General features: G+C 38.6%; 2 protein-coding genes across 2 annotated transcripts in view; one reads left to right on the top strand and one right to left on the bottom strand.

Moving 5' to 3' along the window:
- Positions 1-989: 989 nt before the first annotated feature.
- On the bottom strand, positions 990-15,168 carry aqp9b (aquaporin 9b). The gene is made up of 6 exons (XM_086287161.1): positions 14,943-15,168; positions 14,116-14,242; positions 10,885-11,022; positions 10,546-10,664; positions 9,178-9,395; positions 990-2,036 (listed from the first exon to the last, which is right to left on the bottom strand). Exons 1-6 carry the CDS (start codon positions 15,042-15,044, stop codon positions 1,874-1,876), a joined length of 867 nt encoding a protein of 288 aa, XP_086143287.1. The 5' UTR covers positions 15,045-15,168; the 3' UTR covers positions 990-1,873.
- A 3,565-nt stretch (positions 15,169-18,733) lies between these two features.
- Positions 18,734-20,324, top strand: part of aldh1a2 (aldehyde dehydrogenase 1 family, member A2) — a 28,392-nt gene continuing 26,801 nt past the window's right edge. Inside the window, exon 1 of the mRNA XM_086287105.1 lies at positions 18,734-18,972. Within this exon, the coding sequence (XP_086143231.1) occupies positions 18,856-18,972 (117 nt within the window). The 5' untranslated portion in view covers positions 18,734-18,855. The remainder of the gene's footprint in view (positions 18,973-20,324) is intronic.

Here is a 20,324-nt window from a genome sequence, read left to right as displayed (position 1 = left end):
GATAAGCAAAACACTTTGCATCCATTCTTCATGAAGCTGTTTAAGCTTCACAACCTGTCTTCACTGATTCGTTTTAAATGCTGCTTATCAGTTTACTACATTGATACAGTGACACGTGTTAAAGAAGAAAATGTGTCACACATTACAAGTACATGTGATTTCAAACAGCTCTAACATAGAAGTATTAGAAAAATAAACAATGAAATATAATCTCACTAATGAACAGTTGCATACATACAGTTAACAGTGCAGCGTTTAATGGACCAGTTCATGCATGGTGCACAGACAAACATCATAGATTATGTCATCATTATTTCCTGTTTCACAAAACAAACAACTTTTAAGTGCTTTGAGTGCTTTTATATCACTAAACCACTGCGTTGCTGTAAAATGACACTCAGCATAGTAATTATGTGAGAACGGCTATTTTTCTTCAACTGACAGCCAATATCAGCATCCATGCATTAGCAGAGATTATATGCTTCCTGTTTTCTGACAGCAGTGCCTATTCTGAGTGATCCAATCTTCAAGGCTGTGTTTAACGTCATGTTATGCTGAAAAACAGCCTTATGAAGACCAAACAGGTGATGTGATTGGTTTAATTTATTTGTTTGTTTGTCTGGCTTTTTTATTTACTGCACATATGGCTCAGCCCATCTAAGCAGTGATTCACATATAGATGAGGCATGTCAAACGCATTATACATGGTGGGCCACATGCAGCCCACGTTGATCTTATGTAGTGAAAATGAAACCTGTCGCCTTTCTTTGCTAGCTGGGCTGATTCTGGCCCCCGGGCCTTATGTTTGACACCCCTGTTTTAGAGTATATGAAGATGTAAATTAGATTCTTCAAGGCTGCAAGATCGGGCAAAATTGGACATTTCAAATCATGTCTTAAACAAATACGTATCAAGAGTAAATAGTGCAGATAAGATAATCTCAAAATATCACAAACTAATCTGAATCAAGAGGCTCAATGATTGTGTGCTTTGGAGGGAATTTTCAGCCTTTATTACACATTTCCCACATTAGCTGCGAGAAGGTTTTAATGTAAACAGTTACAGTCAGTGTTTGCATACTGCCTGTGATACAGTGACACTACCGCTACAAAGAACATGAAGGAATTCAGTGACATGTGCTACATTCTTTGCAGAGAAGAAAAGTTTATGCGAGCATACATAAATGAAAATATAAACTTATACCAGTATCGTCATTTTAAGGCTCGACTTTCTACATATACACGTTAAAAAAACAAAACGACAACAGCAAGATGCAGCAATCGTACATTTTTACATGCACGCAAAGGATGGTGTGACACAGAGCGAAGACACTCCACGATACCAATTAATGCCACTACCTAAACATATCATAAATTGCTACCTTTCAGCAGTTTTCAAATACATGCTGTATATTTAATGCCCACTTGTTTGACAGAAGCACATAAAAAAACAATATTGTTCAGAAACTTGGCAAATATTTCTAACAGGAGAAGATGGTCCCAGTTAGGAAATAGGAGATTAAAAATACTGCATAGCTACTGATTAATGCAGAAAAAACACTTTATATAAGGTTTTATTATTATGATACTAAAGAGAATATATTTTTTGTATAGTTGATATATTATTTTAGTCAAATTTGATATATAAAAGAGCCCCTGGAAGATAAACCCTGATACCTGAAGTCGTATAGACTTTTAAAAAAGAGAGACTTTAAAGGCTTCATAAAATATTCATGTGTATATAAATAAATGACTATAAAATGTTCCATTCACGTACATGCTTCATGCAACTATTCACTGTAAATATACTCAGATATTTTTTTACAGTAGAAATAGATTTCAGTTTTCATGCTAACACCTGTTTTTTTTTAGTATTAAGTCATAGTTACGATCTCATATTTGTCCTGGACATTGTTCTCCTCTTGTTTTTCAGGTTCAGGGTGGTGCAGCTCAATGAAGATAAGGTAAACACCTGCTCCCACTGCACCACCCACCATGGGCCCTACCACAGGAATCCACCACCAGCAGCCTCCAGCTCTGCAGACAGGGGACATACGCAGAGATTATGATGTCACAAAAACACAGCCCCAAACGTATCTGGTCTTATTAAGGATTTAAAAATAAAAATTTGCTTATTGCGCAGTCCTAAAAAACAAACAAACTAGGATCATGAAGTAAAAAGTTTACCATACAGAGAGAGGCTGATGTTAGATTCATGCCGAGGAATCACTAACAAGAGTGAAATTCTAATATTTTTATTTAGACTCTAATAAACGGGATAATCATTAAGACAGACAGCTGACGGAAATGTCTTGTTAGGATTTTAAAAAACACTACAAACAATACGAAAATATTACATTTATGTTTTGGTTTCAAAGAGTAGTTTTATGTTGATTTGCTAGAACTGAGCAGGAACCTCCAGTGCTGAAAAATGTAACAAAAACTGTAGTTCCTCCAGTGGCCACTTGAGGCCAGCTCCAAAAGTGAGTTAAAATCATTCTTCTAATGCTCGACATAGCCATCGTCACATCAGGAATAAACAAAGTTATGACCTGATACAAAAATTTTGTTTTTTACAACTCTGACTTCACTTTGAGTTTCAAAGGTTGGTGCCAGTAGAGTATGAGTTACTTCATGGCTAGGTTTGTAGAGTGTGTTGGACAAACAATATGACTAACATTATTGTTAATTATACCTGTAGACTGCCCAAGAAACCTGAGTGCCAGTTTTGAGTTAAATTCTAGTGGTTTTTGTTTTTCAAATTAATGTTACTTAGCCCTAACTAGCAGATATCTCATTCTGTGAAATGCAACTAGCTAGCATTATCTGATAACTTAGATGTAGCTTCTGGGTCCGAAAACAGGAACCAGTACCCTAAACTTGCATTCCTTTTAATGGCCATCAGGGGGCGAAAGCTATGTTTGCAGAATGACTCACAGTCCAATAGATGTCTCTCTACTGGGACCACAGTAAATACTTTACTGTTGAGTTTATGGTCTTTGGAAGTATTTTCTGGTTATACTGTATAAAGCATTGAGTCCATTTTGTAATGTTTTATAACTTTAAGTTTCAGAAAGGAGGATTATCCAGGAAATATTCATTAGCTGGCAACTTAACAACTTATGAGCCAAAAACAAGTCAGCAGCTAATAAGCATATGGCTTCAAAGTCAGACATACCCCTTATTGTCTCATCTCAAAATGGCTCAAAATGGGACTTCATCAGCTCTGTCCATCTTTTACATACAGTCTGTGGCTAAAACCTGAAGAGTCCGTCTCCATCCTAAGATAATTAAACCTACCTACCACCACCTTCAATGCTCAGTAGGTAACATGTTTTATCCCATTTTATTGATCTAAGGATTTGCAGGTTTATTGGTGATATTGTGGCCGATTAATCTGTCCACATCACAGTGGGTTCATGGATGATACTGCTATGCTAATATAAGCAATTATGGTGTAACTAGCTGCTAGGATTGTCTTTATTTCAGACATAGATGGTGTTTATTACTTGCCTTTGGCTGATGAGTCTCTTGTGTTTGTCCATCTCGCACTGACACATGCTGACACATGTGAGATGGTTTTTTTTGTTGTTGTTTTAACATTTTGAGTTAAAAAAAAAAACCCAAATGGATCAGATGGGAATGAAGATTATAGTCATAATGCCTCAGATAGGCAGATATGCTAGCTATATTTTTGAATCAAAATTGCAACTTGGATGTTGTTTTAAATGCTATAAAAAATAAAAGACTGCAAACATGGCACAAATGCAGCACAATTAATGTTGTATTATTTTTTTTTCTTTTGTATGATCTCTAATTTTATTAATTAATTAGGCAGGTTAATTAGTAGGTTTAAAAGACATATTGTGAACTGCTTCACTAGTCTCTTTGTTTATGTTAGTATCCTCCTACCGGAGACAAGTTATCCCAGATTACAATAAAGACTAAGAAGCTCTGTTTGTTGGACCAGCTGCTTGTGTCCTCATTTTCACTCTGCCCCCCCGCAAAGACTCTTTTACTTAGAAGAGGGAGTTAGAGTCTTGTGGGTTAATGTAGCAATAGGTGAAAGGGCTTCAATTAAAAGAGCAGGCCTGAAAGTAAACAAGGTCCAGCAGACATTCAGGAAGTAGACTTGAGGAGAGAGGCACCCGGATTATAGACTTTAATCTATGGCCACGGCTAAGATGATCAGGCTGGGAGGCAGACACTCAGTGGGTCACATTGACACCATCAAATGCAAATAGTGAGCGAGAAAAGAAACGGAATATCAGGAAATCCTCAGCCCGACTTCCATTTTTTCTTTTGTTTTACTACATGTTGTCTTTTGTTGCATTTTTTTTCCAACAATATCTTTTTTTTTTTTTTTTTACATTTTAATGACTTACAAACAGTCCAACATTCTAAATACTACATGAACATACACTCCTCTCAGACAGCAAAAAGAAAACAAAAAAGTCATCAGATTTATCACTCCGTTAAAGGCCTAAATTTATCATTATCCCAAATCAAATGTCATTGCCCTCAGTCCTCGTCCTCCTCAGATAATACAAATCCTTCTACAAAATTCACAAATGGTCTCCACACCTTCTCAAAAACATCCAATTTCCTTTTCAGTATACATGTTATCCGCTCCAATGGCAAAGCCACCATCATTTGTTTTATCCACTGTGTGATACTCGGTTCCCTTGTTCTTTTCCATTTTAGTGCGATTAATCTTTTTGCTTGTAACAAACCCATATCAATAAACATTCTGTCACTTTTTGTGTACTTCATGTTTTCCGGGTACAATCCCAAAATAAGGAAGCCAGGATCCAAAACAACCTCTTTGGATAATATTTGTTTCATAGTTTGTGTTACTGCAACCCAAAAAGAGCCTATCTTCCTGCAATCCCAAATACAATGCCAAAAGTTACCTTTATCTTCATTACATTTATTACAAGTGTCTGGAATATTAGAGTTGTACTTATTTCATTTTTCCGGAGTAACATATATTCGCATTAACCATTTGTATTGCAACAACCTTAGTCTAGAATTAATAGTTTGTTTATGAGCTTTTGCGCAAACCAATGCACATTGTTCCATGGATATGTCCTTCTTTAAATCATTTTTCCAGGCGTTCAACCTTCCCAAAGAATTGTCAGATGTTTTGGACCTAATCTTTTGTTGCATTTTTAATCAGATTTACCACAGTGATACGAACCTCTTCAGTGCATTTCTACCCAGCGAGAAAAGAAACGGAATGTCAGGAAATCCTCAGCCCGACTTCCATTTTTTCTTTTGTTTTGTTGCATTTTTAATCAGATTTACCACAGTGATACGAACCTCTTCAGTGCATTTCTACCCAGCGAGAAAAGAAACGGAATGTCAGGAAATCCTCAGCCCGACTTCCATTTTTTCTTTTGTTTTGTTGCATTTTTAATCAGATTTACCACAGTGATACAAACCTCTTAAGTGCATTTCTACCCATTAGTATAGAAACATTGCTACACATGAGATATTTACGGCTGTAGTGCAGTAACAGATAACACCAGAACATTTATATTTCTCAGGCTTGTTGAAAAAAAAAAAATCCAAGTCTGCATTTATATGCCCTATATTATTCAGAGAGCACCTGGGTCTTAGTTTGTGCTCAGACACTTTCAGGTCCAGGGGTTAAAGAGATTGGATCAGGACACAGCCAATGATGATCGGACGCTGAGGGCAAATCCACAAACAAACAGCACAAACGCTTTGTCTTCAGGCAAACTGTACTATTAAACTGTGTTATGTTGCCAACCCAAAATAAACATTTTGAGTTAAAACCCAGCTGGATCAGATGGGAATGAAGATTATAGGCCTAATGCCTCAGAAAACTGCCATCAGTTCTGAGGGGTACTTTTACGAAAGCTTTAGTTTTGATTTGGTACAAAGAATTTGCTTTGGGCAGAGAAACCCAGAGGATACTGTCTTCATAAAAGGGAAACCTGAGGGAGAATGAAGCAACAACTGGAAAAACTAAACATGACCTGGAATATCTGGAAGCTTGAATCCTACAGGAGTTAGTTAAAAAGCCCAACACTGTATATTTGCCAGCAATTGATGAGATCAGCTCCTGAAAATTCTAATACTTCAGCGTTCAACAGCTGATGTGGTTTTCTAATATCACAAAGATTCTGGGGAGATATCTTCTAAATTAAGAATAAGAATCTGATTCAACACTCGGAGACTGAGATGAGCCATCAGAGGAGTGTTTTCTAACTCTGTTAGGACCAGAAGTCTAAGTGAAGACGGTGTAAATGATAGTCTGTTCAGTGATACTACTTCTTGGGGTCTCTGTCCAATATTTTCACTACAGACATTACCGATTTGTGAATAGTTGGTCAGACAGCTGACACAAAGTTCACTGTTATAAAGCATTCAGGTAATTTACATGTAGCCAGACAGTTCTGTTTGCACTCCAGTCAAAGTCCAAAGTGAAAGTGAGACATGGAGACACACTGAACCCACGTATGTTTGCAACATACTGGAAAAATATAAAAGGTACACTTTGATGACACAGCATCATTTTGATGGTGGTTTGGAGTGGTCAGTACTTCTTGATCTTTCTAAGATTAGTAAGTGGTTAATTTAGGAATCCACATACATATTTATGTGGTCTGAAGGGTGCTAAATACAAAAAAACTGTCTCAATTTCCCAAATTTCCAGATAATTTTTGGTTCCAAGAAGCAAAACATTTCACAGAAATGTCACAACACCTGGATTCTGCAGGTTTCTCTAAACTGTTAGGGTTTCTGTCAACTCTAAATTGCCTGTTTGTCATGGTCCTGGGTCGTGTGACCCAGTGTGTTATGCTTAACCTATTTTGATGTTTATTGTTTGCTTAGGTTCTTTAAGGTAGTCCAGTCCTTTTTGTAATTATGTTACCCTTGCATTACGTCTCCCTTGCCCTTCGTGTGTTTATGTCTGTGTGTCTTGTACTGTCAAGTTCATGCTGTCAGTTATGTCAGCTCCCCCTGTACTACGTCTCCCCGGTTCATGTCTCATGTTTCCTGTTTTACTTTGAAGGCCTGCATTCACTGTCTGTGTATTCAGCTCACTCCTCCTGTCCTGTCGTTAAGTTCATGTGTGTCAGCTGCGTTCCCATGTGTGGCCACTTCCCCTGATCATCCCTCATGTGTATTTAGTCTCTGTGTTTCTTACAGTCTGTGTCGCGTCGTCTGTGTTCCCACCCTCCGTGTTTCCACGCCTGGTCTGTTGTCTTCCAAGCCATAGCCTCACCATAGTTTGTTCCCAGTTTAGGTTTTTGTTTAGCCACGCCATCCCTGCTGTATTTGCACACCTTGTTTTCAGCCATAATAAAGGCTCGCCTTCTGTTAAAGCTCACTCCTGTCTGTTCACTTGTGTACGCACCTGGGTCCATTACACGCATTCTCCACTCGGTCCGTCACAGCGGACCGTGACACTGTTGTTTTTCTGTGTCTCTATGTCACGAGTGTGTACCCTGTCAGATGCGGGGAGCTCTGTGTGCAACCTTCATGACCCTTTAAATCACTTCTTAGAGGGAGGAGAGAAATTTTACAGAACATTGCACTGTTGTTAAAAATTCTTTGTTCGAACATTTACATATAGAAAGTATTAAAGCACAACTTTTTTCTTTTTTTCTAATTGCACTGATAACACCCCGCCTGAAACCAGTGGGATGCACCTGACAGTTACAGCTGAGTTTAATATCATCTTCCACATAGAAACGTGTCCTGAGCTCCTGACTGAGTCTTCATTGAGTCAGGACTGACTCACATGGGTAAGAGGGAGTGGGAGCAAAGTTGTCATGCTCTGAGAGTTCAGGATACTTAACGGGTTGGCCTAAATACTGCGTGAGACACCTGCTGGTATTTCAGGATAAATCCACCAGTTTGTTGCGACTGGGGCACAAACAGTCCTAAACTTTAGTTTTAAAATCAGGGAAGTATGAAGTGAAATGTTGTCTGTGCTAAACACAGAGATCGATGATGTATGATTTTCTCCATTCCTCAGTTTTTCCATAAACTTACTTAGAGAATGGATGTGTAACCTCCTTACATTTGCAACGTTTTGCTCTTTGATTATTTTTCTTCATTCTTTATTTTATATACAGATCTTTTAGGTTTACTGGAGGATTTGCTTGGGTTATTAGGGTGTTGGATTGTTAGACGGTGCTTTAGCTTGGCTTGCTTAAAACCGAAGAGAGATCTGTCAATAAAGCCAAAATCAACATATAAATCAACATCATCGTGTCACAGCTTCAAAAATGTTTCCATCCTGCCAATGACGCTATCTTCCCAGAGCATAGCCAACAGTTTGATGATTAGCCGTTTTCGTGGCGATGATTAATTGAACGCTTTTGTAGCAACTTTGAAATAATATTTCTCAACTTGTTAGAATTTCCTTTGGCTCACAGATAGCATGAGGGAATCGGGGTCAAAATGATGTATTTGTTTTTTATAAGGGGTGTTAAATATATTTTTAAGTTAGTGGAGATTAATCAAAGAACCCCACTTTAACTACTGCATATACCGATGGACAGATGGACTTACATGAATGCACATGTGACAGTTAGTTTTCATCTTTTATAGCAGCTGTTACTAGTGATTTAAAATACCCCAAAAAGTGCCATTAATGTAGTAAGTAAGATAAGATAAGATAAGATAAGATAAGATAAGATAAATAGATGCAGCATAACCTAACACTAATAATACTATGCAAAAAATAGACAAAAAATATGTAAGTGTATATTATAATATACATAGTGCAGTGGTTGAGTGTTAATAACAGCAGGTATTGAGTACTGCACACTACATGTGTAGACAAAATAACCCTTTTTGTGATCTTCCAAATCTGATTAAAACCTTTTTGTGGAAAAACACAAAACAGGACCAGCTGAAGGTAAAAAGGAATAAAACTGAGGAACATCCAGTTGTTTCATTTCAGTAACAAAGCGCTGAATATTTTATATCTATCTGCATTGGATTGCCCTCTGCTCCTCGCTCTCATTGAAATATTAATTCAGTTGTCACAGGAGTGAAGATGGTGCAAATGCTGCTCATCATGTGCAATAAGAACAGAAACTCAATAAATGAAATTCTTCCCAAAGTCTCAATAAAATGCACTTAACAGTCGATAACAACCACCTTTTGTTTAAATATCAGACAGCTAAGTTACCTGAAAACTTCCATGCCCCATCCAGCCAAAGCTGTGAAGAAACGGGGGCCAAGGTCTCGAGCCGGGTTGATTGGATAGCCACAGTTCAGACTCATGGACACTCCAATGCCTGCGATGATCAGGCCAATACTCAGAGGCTCCATGCCCTTTGGAGCGCCGATATTCTTCCTGTCAGTGATAGCCAGGATGCATATGACCAGTGCAGCGGTTGCAATTACCTTAAACAATAAAAAATAAGGCAGTTAGCACAACTCTGAACATATTTGCTATAGTTGCTGCTGCAGCTGCTGCAGTGTTTGAAGGACTTCACTGTACATTAAATATATTCCATAATGAGATAATAACAGGAATATTATTTGATGATTATTTGATGTTAGTTTATTTAATATCATGTTTATCAACAATATAAGCATATTATGACACACTTATTGTTAAAACATCTCTAAAACAGTGAACATGTCAGTTAATTTGGAAATGTTATTATACTTTTGCATACCCATGTTACAGTAGTGTTTGTGCTGTTGGCAAACTGACATACTGTATCTCATTTAGAAAATAATAAGTAGGGTTGGTGGGTCTTTTTTTTACTCCAGATTATCTTTAACCATGTCATGTCTTTTTTGGGCGCACTGCAATGATGAGGTTCTCCTCTATCACATAAATGCCATTGTTAGGTGGTTGCCAGGCAACATGATGGCATCATGATATATGATAGTATTCAAATTTTAAACTAAATGAACATAACTGCTGTGAAATTTTGTATACAGTGTTACAGGCCTGGATAATTTGCTTGGGGTTGCTTGGCAACATGATGGTGATGATGATGTCATGTCTGATATAGATAAGAACCTTCAGCCGCCTGAAATGTACCTTTGTATCCCTGATCATGGAGGAGGAGTTTGCGGACAAAAAGGTTTGGTGTATTATAATAAAATGTCTTATATATAATTTTTTCTTTTTTGGATTATTAATTTTATATAAAAGAAATTAATATTTTGTAAGGTTATAATTCACATTGATTCAATAACATGTTTTGTTTTGTCTTTTTAGGCTTATCAGGCCATTTATATAGCTTGTAAAGGTCTATCAAATGTTATGCTTTTACTAAAAGGGTAAGTCTGGCCAAACTCTTTTACCTCAATTATATATCTAAAGCTCAATGTATTACGGTAGGTTTCATAAACACACATGATTTGAAAATATATTTGCTTTCTGCTCTTACTTGTGTATGCATGTAGTCCCAAACTCAGGGCACTTCTACTTCTACATCCACAATATACTGTGATCAACTGACAAAAATATGTAAAGGAGTGTAAAAGTCATTAAGATCTAAATTACAAAATATAAGTGACAGGTCTAAAGGCCCACCTGATCACCAAGCCCGTTTAGGACAGACAGATGTTTTGAAGGATAGCTTGCAAATATGGTGGCTGTGGCATTTTCACCTGTAACAATAAATTCTCCTTTGGTAAAGTCCATCAAAGCATCTGCAAAAGAAATGTTTATAAAATTACTGCCATGAAGCTCATCTAATATTTAAAAAAGAATTCAGGCATTAAAACAGTATCAACTATAATAATGAGAAGCATCATTGTTTCGGCTCTTTAACATGTACATCTGGTTTGTGATTATTGTTATTGTTGGATGGTTATTCCGGGTTTCCTCAGAAAAATCCTGCCTTTTGGTACTGGCGAAATTTACACCCACCATAATACAATCCATAGACGGCACATGATCCAACAAAAGCCCCCAGGAATTGTGCTGCCACGTATATGGGGAACTTCTTTAGAGGCAGCTTCCCCAGGATCAGCATGGCCAGAGAGACTGCCGGGTTCACATGGGCTCCTGGAACAATGCAACAATGCATTAGGAACATAGCATTGCAGCATTTACAAGTCAAAGATGAGAAACAATAGTAATCAACAATGATTTTATGACACAAAAAAGCTTTGGCAAAAATTAAGACCTGTTTTCTATGATGAATGATGGCCACACAGTTCTCAAAGCCCTATAACCTCAAACACTGAGTTTATCACTCTGAATACTTTGCATTGAGCATGAGACTCTTATATTACACCTAGGCTCACTGTAAGGCTGTTTTTTTTTAAAAATAATCAAAGAAGATCCAGCATGGCTACAGACGTCATTAACTTCTTTATTCCATAGTCTTCTTCCTTGTTAAGCTACATCAGGCCTTTCTCCCCTCCCCCACATCATGAAATATTCCCCTAGACCTGCAAACAAACTTCGATTTGTGAAATTGACGGAGTTACCCTTTAAACGATAATTATCAAATGTTGATTGACAAATTAATTGACTAACCATTTAAGCTCTAAATCAGATGTCAAACATCTGAGACCAAAGAGGAGGACTTGGCCAGGCATTTAAAAGTCTCTTATGTCTTACCAGATGAGGTGAAACCAGTGTGCAGTAGATTAAAACACTTAGTGACGTCCTGTCTGATCATTTCATGCTTGTGATCAAACCCTCTGCTAACAATCTTCAGGATACTTTCAAACAAAGGGCACCGGGTTTGTGTGCCTTCAGAGTCAATACTTTTTCTTCTGCATTGTCCTGAAGAGGCGTGTTTGAACACATTCCAGCCAATTGTTATTGGGCTGTGATGGCAGTGTGGGGTCATTTATTTAACACTCTGGGTTCTTGGCTTTGACCTAGATGTGGTAACACCACTGGGGGTATCGGCCATGCGCCCATTGTTAATCTCCCCATCCTGTTCACAAACACAGACCACGACAACCAGCCAGACCTGCCTGTCTGAATTGCATCTGACATAATCTGCCTGAATCTGCTTAAGGCACACGTAGGCTGCGGGTCATTAGAGTGACCATGATGTGTCACACTTACCGTGCACTGTCATCTAAAATCTCAGACTACAAAGTGAAAACAATTGTGTTTTCTTCTCCTATGGAGCCTCCCTGCCAGGGGAGCCTAGAAAGCCAGGCTTGCCACACCTGACTCCCCTCCTCTCCAGAGACCCATGCCCCAGTAAAGCTCATTAGTCCAATACCTATGATCATCTTCAGAGATGTCGTTGGACAGAAGATTCCCACTGAGCCGTGGACCCCAGGGCTGAATGGCTCAGTCATGCAGCAAAAGCTCTTCATATATTAACCTTGCTGTCCTCAAGTTTTTCAGCGACTCTTCTGAAGCTTTAAACTATTCTTATTAATCATGTCGCGCAAGTAAAACTGAACCATGAGTCTCAGTGCTCACAGCAATCATCCCTAACAGCAAAAAAAAAAAAAAAAAAAGGAATGGAAATAGGTGGAAAAAAGTAAAGAAAAGGCAGGAAAAATTCAACCACATTATGGGTGTTGAGCTTGCGTAGTTAACCAAATACTAAGACCTTTAACGAAGTACAGCCTACATGACATTAATATTTATATATATATATATTTATATTTATAAATTCTTTTAATGTCGCAGGCCACATACAACATACATGGGATCTTAAGTGGGCCATATTGGACCAGTAAAACTATGTGATAAGTGTGTGAAATTACAGACAAACTTCTGGTTGTTCATTACTCAGACTGTCCTGTAATTATGAAATATAAAGTTTTTAATTCACTGAAAATTTCAATGTTTTGTTTGCTTTTGTAACTGTGAAGTCACTGTAAAGTAAAACCAAGCAAACAAAAAATCAGTTTTTATGGCAGATGGTGAAAAAACATGTACTTTTTAATCATTTGATTGTTTAACCATAAATTGCTTTGGTTCGGGCCAGATTGGAGTCTTTGCTGGGCCGATTCTGGCCCCCAGGCCGTATGTTTGGCTTCCTTGATTTAGCGTAAATTGGATATTTCAGTCTTTGATTCTTAAAAAATAATAATAATTTTTAAAAAATGAATTCACTTATTATACTATGTTTGTTTGTTTTTTGTTTTTAAAAACCCAAATTTTATTTATGAAACTCTGTCTTCTCCAAAGCCAAAAACAAACTCTGAAGCCTGCAAAGAATTGCACACGTAACCCTCATGAAACAGCAAATATTCACTTTTAAACAAAGGTGCTGGTAAGCTCATGTTACCACTGAACTTGCCGCTTCCCCTTACTTCAGATACATTAAACTTTTCTTTTCAGCGGTGACTAAGCCTTCAGATGCCACAGCATTTATATAATCTCTTATTTCAGCCTTGAAGCTTTTTCCCCTTCAAATACTGATGAAATGTCCATACATCTCATGGAGTCTGCACAATGCAACCCTTGACACACTGGATACTGTAATCACTGATTAATGGACGCTCACTTTGGCTCAGACAGCCTGTGAGAAGCACCGTGACATTTAACAACTATCCCCTTCTATCCCTGTCATTGCTGGCAAAGCCGAGCAGGGTCTGCTTAATCCTCAAGGAATGCACCCGATAAAGTCCCATTGGTGCAAAATTTCCAGACTTAGACCATTCAGACTACTATTAAACAGAAATGTAGCCCATTAGAGAGGATAATTAAATAATGGCAGTAATTTAGTGTCACAAGGATCATAAAAATATAAACTTTACATTAAGACCTGTGTGTTATCATTTAAACACAGAGAAAAGTCATCTGGAGCAGAGTGACCTTCATTACCAGCCTAGTTTTGTTTTCCAGGGTGAATTATTAAGTAACGTTAAGTATTTTATATAAGAAAACAACTGAATTAGTGAGGGAAAACAATGTGACAACAAATTGAAACTAGCATTTTTATCATGTGCCTGCAGGTAGACCCTAAACACATAGTTATTACACAATTATGTGTCTGTATTGTGGGAATGTGTCCTTTCCTTTGTTACTTTTGTTACTTTTAAACTCAGTATTTTGGCTGTTTTTAACATTTGAGTGACCAAAACAATCGATTCATCTGCTAACAATCTGATATTCAAATTGTTAGTTGTTTAAAAAAAGGGGTGACATAATTAACGCGAGGGGAACTTTTACCTGACACTCCCCCTGCAATATAGACGGCCATCATGACTCCAAGAGTGAAACCAATGTGGACGCTCAATATGTCACCGAGACCTGCTCTGCTCAGGACCATCTGGGCCACCGAACCACATCCAAAGAGCTGGAACACAAACAAGAACAGAAACGTAAACAGCAGAGGCAGAGAGGCTCACTGTGTTTAATTTAATTGGTCCAATTATACCCACCATTAACACTAGCCCCCTTTGACCACCATCTGCAGCAATTAGTACAATTTGTAGCTGGAAACAGTAATGAGTCCCCCACTTAATTAGGTAAAGGGTGTGGGTGATTTAAAGGCAAATAAAAAAGGAAGCTGTTGATGGTGTGTCACAGGCTTTGGAGGTCGGGGTGGACAGGTGGATAGAGGAACATAACTGTAAAGCAGGCCACCGCTTGAATGAATGAAAACACCAGGGTGGGAAATAAACACACTTCCTATTCCTGCTATAATTTAAGTCCATGTTCAGCCCCCCCCCATGTGACATAAGAATTATGATGAAATAACATATTTGCAAATTTTCAAATTTGTAGAGCGGGATGCCTTTGCTTGCCTGAAGAGAAACATTCCCTAAATCAGAAACATTTTGTTGTGATTTTTACAGTCTGTCAGCAGCAAATCAAAGCTGAGCACATGAAAGACAAAGATATTTTCAAGATATATAGTCTGTTAATAGACTCATGACAGACAGCAGTTACAGTCCCTGGAGACCCAGTTTGACACCTTATTATCATAGGCTGCTGGCTCGCAGCTTTAAAGCGTCTATTTAAGCTGGATGACAGGTGCAGAGGGAGGTACTCACTATCAGGAAAAATATCCCCAGAAACTCCGCCAGGAACTCCTTAAAGATGTCTCGCCTCAGGCCAAGTTTCTCCTTCATCTTCCTCCTGTATTCGTTTTCCATTTTCCCCTGCGGCTTCCTTCTTGATGTCTTCCTTGTGACACAACAAACAGCTAACAGCTCTGATGGAGTCTCCGTGAAACACTGGCGGTGTAGGTTGTCGCCTCCCACTCGGTGCGCTCGGACCGCGCAGGCTGACAGCGATGTTAAGCTTTCTCAATCCGTTTCCCTTGGTGACCACAAGAGGTCTACTTCTACTTCAACAGGGTTTTTTTTTCAGCTGCTTTCACTGAATTTTCAAATCTCACTTGAAGTTGTAAAAACAAAAAATGAAATGCTTCCTGTGCACAACACCAAGAGCACCAGCGCACATTTTTTAACACAGCTAAGCCAATGTGACATCACCTGCCTACCACCTGAACGGTTACTAAATTGTAATGGGCTAGTTTTACAGCACAAAATATGCTGGGGTTATTTATTGTGCAAGTCACCACGACGGCCGAAATCTGTCGATCCTGCAGGTGTAAGTCACACGAGAATGTGGATTGTAAAACAAATTTAGCCACGGCGAGAGGAGGTCAGCACAACGATGCACGGGCGTGCAGACGATGGTTGCAACATGCAAGCCAGTTATTCCCAAGTTACGCTGCAAAGGGATGCAATAAGTGCAAGAATTTCTGGAAAAAGGAGCGACATGATGAGATTCCCAGCAACATTTTGTTGCTATATGCTCACGTAGGCCAATGCTTTCTTTCTACCACACGTTTTTGGGCACTGACGGTCTGTGTGTTTTGTTCAGTGCTGGGTACAAATGTATTTGTTCTTTATATTTTCCCCTTGTTTTTGCTCAATATTGTATGTGTTACGTGATCATCGCAGGGCAGTTGATTTCCCCTCACGTGTTAGCGCTCTTTTGCTTTACAAGTTATAGGTTGAACCATGTGCTCAGCATCGGAATTAAACACACAACAGCGGCCAGTTATCTTTCCTCTTAGAGATTTAGAACCACAGCACATCCAGTGTCAGTGAAAACATGTCGGGCCACTTTTCAGAAATTATCATAAGTCACTTGTAGCACATTCAGTGACGCAAATTATGAATTTTGGCACAAAGAGTCTGAGCCAGTTACGGCATTTTGCAGCTTAAATAAAGATTTCTACTGCATGTATAGACGGTACTAAGCAACTGATCTTATGTGAAGAGAACTTTAAAGTTTTAATTTGAAATATACAAAAGGCAAAAAATGCTAAATATGCTCCTCAAATAACATAACATTTTATACTTAAGTTCCATGGGAAATGTGACCTAAAAGCACACATATTTTACTTTACACCCATACAATTTCAAAGGTGCAACAGTTCTAAAAAAATCTCTTATTTTAATGAGCTCTAGCTGAGGGATTTACTTATAAGTACATTTAAATATAACCCTATAAAACGGATTTTTCTATTGGGCGTTTAGAGGATTTTTTAAAAGCCCAAACAGACTAGTTTTATTTATTTTATTTTTTTTGAAAGACTTTCGGGTCTGAAGTTACATTTAAAAAACATTATGTGTGTGTATTTTAACAGAACGTGATAGGAATTACAGGCTTCTCTATTTGGTGCTCGAGCAGCCGCCTTACATCAACATATGTTAAACCTTTAAATAACAAGCAGCTTTGTCTCGGTTTAAACCATAAAATCAAATTATTTATGCAAAGTAGACGAACTAGTGCACATGGGGAGTTAGAGTTAAGATATTTACAAATGTGTGCGCCATCAAATAACCAAATAAAACTGAGAATAGTTTAAAAATTAAAATATTAAAAAATATGTTTAATCTACCGAGTATAAGAGGTTAACCTCGGTTAAGGGTTGAACAGATTATCTTCAGCCTCGTTTCTTGATTTAATGCGTCTTTCCATCAGTATTATTACGCTTGTTTTTTTTTTTTTTTTTTACATGTTTAATCTCACTTATGGGAAAAAAATTGAGTCCATAAAAAAATTTGGTTGATTTTGTGAATAAAATATTTCGTAACTTTCAGAGGTCTTCACCACCATCCATTAGTCGCGTATTTACTCTCTGTAATTCGTTTGGGGGGCAACTGGGAGCGATGCTGGTTCATTTCGGGGGACACTCACCTCTGTTTTCTCTCTGAAATGCTTTCCCACTCACCTTCTTTCAGCCTTCCTTCAGGAGGGTTTGCGCTCCTTGCACTCATCCTGGGCTTTCGGTCATGCCTCCATTTGTTATCGTTTCGTGTTCCCATCACTTCAGCTTATCGAGTCGCTCTCTCCAATTATTCAGACTCATGTAAACGTGTGTGACCCTGCAGAGTCCTGGGCTCTCTCCGTCCAACAGAGGGAGCTCCATGAAAACATTTGAAGTGTTGAAGTGGCGGCTACACGTTTGTCACACCGTCTCCCCGGTATGCCTTATCTTCCGTTCACTGCGCTCTGTGAAAAGGTGAGACGACAGGCTGAGAATGGGATGTTTTGACTCCATTAATCAATGTCACAGTTTCGGAGCCGTCCTCTTTGATGTGAAACAGACACTTGGAGAGTGTCGCCCATGCTGTGAGAAAAAGAGTGATGTGCTGATGGAGAAAAAGCATCCTGCGGGGATTTGCAAATTATGGACCTACATCTGTCTCAAACTCCTTTGTGCTGTCAAGAGGCCCGCGTTATGAAATCTGAAATTCACGCCTCTTCAGTAAGCCCTGCTAGATACACTTTCTCCCCCCACGCCGTTTCTTCACATTTCCGCCAAACTTAATGAGCAGATAATCGTAAATAAGCACCTCATTCACCCACAAACTGCTGAGTGAGTGACGTCACATTTAAGTATGACGGTCTATTTGTTGTGGATGTGTTAATACGCGTGGATTTTCTTTAAATCCTTTAGTTTTCCCAGATAGGGCCTCTTTCGGCTAATTGGAGGATGTATATTGGCCGGTTTTGAAGGAGGCGCTGGAAGGAATTATCACCTACAGGACAAATCTGTGCCAACAATACCCCGCACGCAGGAACAATTGCTCCAGTGCGCATTTGCATGACATCTCAGGCCGTGGGGAGGTTGTGTTAGGCAAATAGGACTACATGGTGACTGTGAGGCGAAAGGTGGTGCGACACTTTAATGTCACTTAGGAAAAGGTTAATGACGGTGTAAGTGTGAGGTTATGGTGTGCTTTATGTATGAGGGGTTGTTTTGTTGACTGTGGGATCCGAGAGACAGAGTTAACCTTTAATCTGAGCCGAAGCAAGGCGCTTAAAGGGCTCAGAAAGACCGATATTTGCACATTTACAACTGCAAGACAACAGGGCAAACTCCGTTTGCGGCGAAGGAGCAAGCGATAAGCTCCAGAAACTAATGGACCCTGTTGCGAGACTGGTTTACCCAACAAATATGTTGGCTATTACGCTTTAGTAACTCTCTGTTTCCCTGAAGGGCCCATTTATATTAACTATATAAACTTGGCATAGCTTTTACATGCTGAATTGTTATTACCATTGAGTAATACTACACTTGTGACTATCATAACAATCCATTTCAGACTTTCTCGAGTATGAGCGTGGTCTATTTGTACATGTAACAGGATGAATTAGTGTAGAAAAGCGTCAGCTGTTGGTGAGTGAGAACACTGGAAACTGAGTGCACCGGGAGTGTGAGGTGGGTGGGGTGGATGTGTTCCTCCTCCTTAACACGCATGGCTTTATGTAAATGCTTGAATTTATTTTTCAAAAGGACAGCCCTTTTCTTTACCCAATGAAAATGAACCGCTGCTGACACCTGGCTATAAACCCAGGAAGGAGTCCAAAATCTCAATCAGAACTGTGCTGAAAAAACCCAGAGAGGCGCAGGCAGGCAAGACGAGCGCAGAGACGGCCGCGATGACTTCCAGTAAGATCGAGATCCCGGGAGAGGTGAAGAGCGACCCCGCTGCTCTCATGGCATCGCTCCAGCTGATGCCCTCACCGGTGCCCAACCCGGAGATCAAGTATACCAAGGTCTGTGTCTCTCCACAAACCGCCGCCGACCGAGCAGAGTTTATTTTACGCGTAACGACTCACAGCCTGTACGCGCAGATCTTAAACCTAAACTTGGAAATCTTTAGAAGTAAAGCGAGTTTGTGAGTCAGCAGCTGGAGCTTCAGTGTCAGAGCGTGTGGCTGAAAGCAGACTAGAGGTGATGAAAAATGATCCAGCAGAACTTTAGAGCTTTAAACCTGGCGCGCTGCAACTTTTAATTAGATTGTTTTTCCGCTCGCACGCGCTCAGAGATGATCATTAAATCTTAAACAATCCGTGCGCGACTCACTGAAGCGGTGACGAGCGTGTGGCTGATAAAACACGTTTGATTAATATTTTTAGATTGTTGTGTTCTCTAGATAGGCCCATCGCTTCGTGCGTTTTGAAACACAACTGGTTTCCTAACACAGTTCAGCCTTTTTGTTCTTAAAAAAAATTAAACATGGTTAATTGGCCTGGTTTTGCTTGTAGTTAAAAGTGCGCATGGTGCACAACGGCTATGATTTTAAGTAGACGCCAACAACGTATTAACAAAGGGCGTGTCATAGTTTGACCGTGTTTTAAGAAGTGCACCACATGCTAAACTTTTACAACACTGAGTCACGTGGCCAATTTTTTCCGCCGTTTTAATGTAGTTTTTATATTTATTCCATCTGGAATACATTATCCCTAATATCACAGGCCAACCTCATTCCAGGTTACAGCGTGGGAAAACAATTTATAAAATATACTTTAAAGGGGTATAAAATAATGATACTGGGAGACTTGAACCATGTATTGAACCACTGGTTTTTATTTAGTCTATTTTTATTTTCCTTCCTATGTGTTCTCGTCATATTCACTGAGTCGATTTACTGTTATTATTACGGCCCAGGATCATATTAGGCATCAGCTAAAAAGAAAAAAAAAACCGCAACCAAAATAGTTTCTACCTGATCTTTAAGCATTTTTCTATTAATGACATGAGTGATGGCAGCACACTCAGGTCAAATGTTTCCGTTTCTTTTATCTAAGAACAACATATTTAGTGAGGAAATAGTTTAGAATTAAAATTTATTTAAAATATATTTTCTATTGTTCTTTCCTTTTTCTTTTCTTTCTTTTTAAAGATATATATATATATATATATATATATATATATATATATATATATATATATATATATATATATATATATATATATATATATATGGTGAATTGCTTAATCCTGCTTGAATAAATAGATGTCTCTTAAAAAAACAAAACAAAAAAACATTAATTAATCGGATGATGTCACTTTAAGCCTCTGGGCTTTGAAAGTGAGTCATAAGTGATGAGTCACATGAAAAACT

This window comes from Aulonocara sp. 'chitande type north' Nkhata Bay, linkage group LG1 (assembly GCF_057382095.1).
Source record: "Aulonocara sp. 'chitande type north' Nkhata Bay isolate Kocher_YH1m ecotype deep benthic linkage group LG1, A_spYH_male_GT1.1, whole genome shotgun sequence".
Lineage (NCBI taxonomy): Eukaryota > Metazoa > Chordata > Actinopteri > Cichliformes > Cichlidae > Aulonocara > Aulonocara sp. 'chitande type north' Nkhata Bay.
The sequence above is the reverse complement of the archived record's forward strand: the minus strand, read 5'-3'. Positions and strand labels throughout refer to the sequence as shown.

Bases quoted from the DNA above. Each gene is read 5' to 3' on its own strand.
- aqp9b (XM_086287161.1), bottom strand. From the start codon at position 15,044: ATGGAAAACGAATACAGGAGGAAGATGAAGGAGAAACTTGGCCTGAGG. The intron at 11,023-14,115 runs GTAAAAGTTCCC...GCATTGTTCCAG, and splicing joins TATTGCAGGGGGAGTGTCAG to GAGCCCATGTGAACCCGGCA. The intron at 10,665-10,884 runs GTGGGTGTAAAT...TTTCTTTTGCAG, and splicing joins CGTCTATGGATTGTATTATG to ATGCTTTGATGGACTTTACC.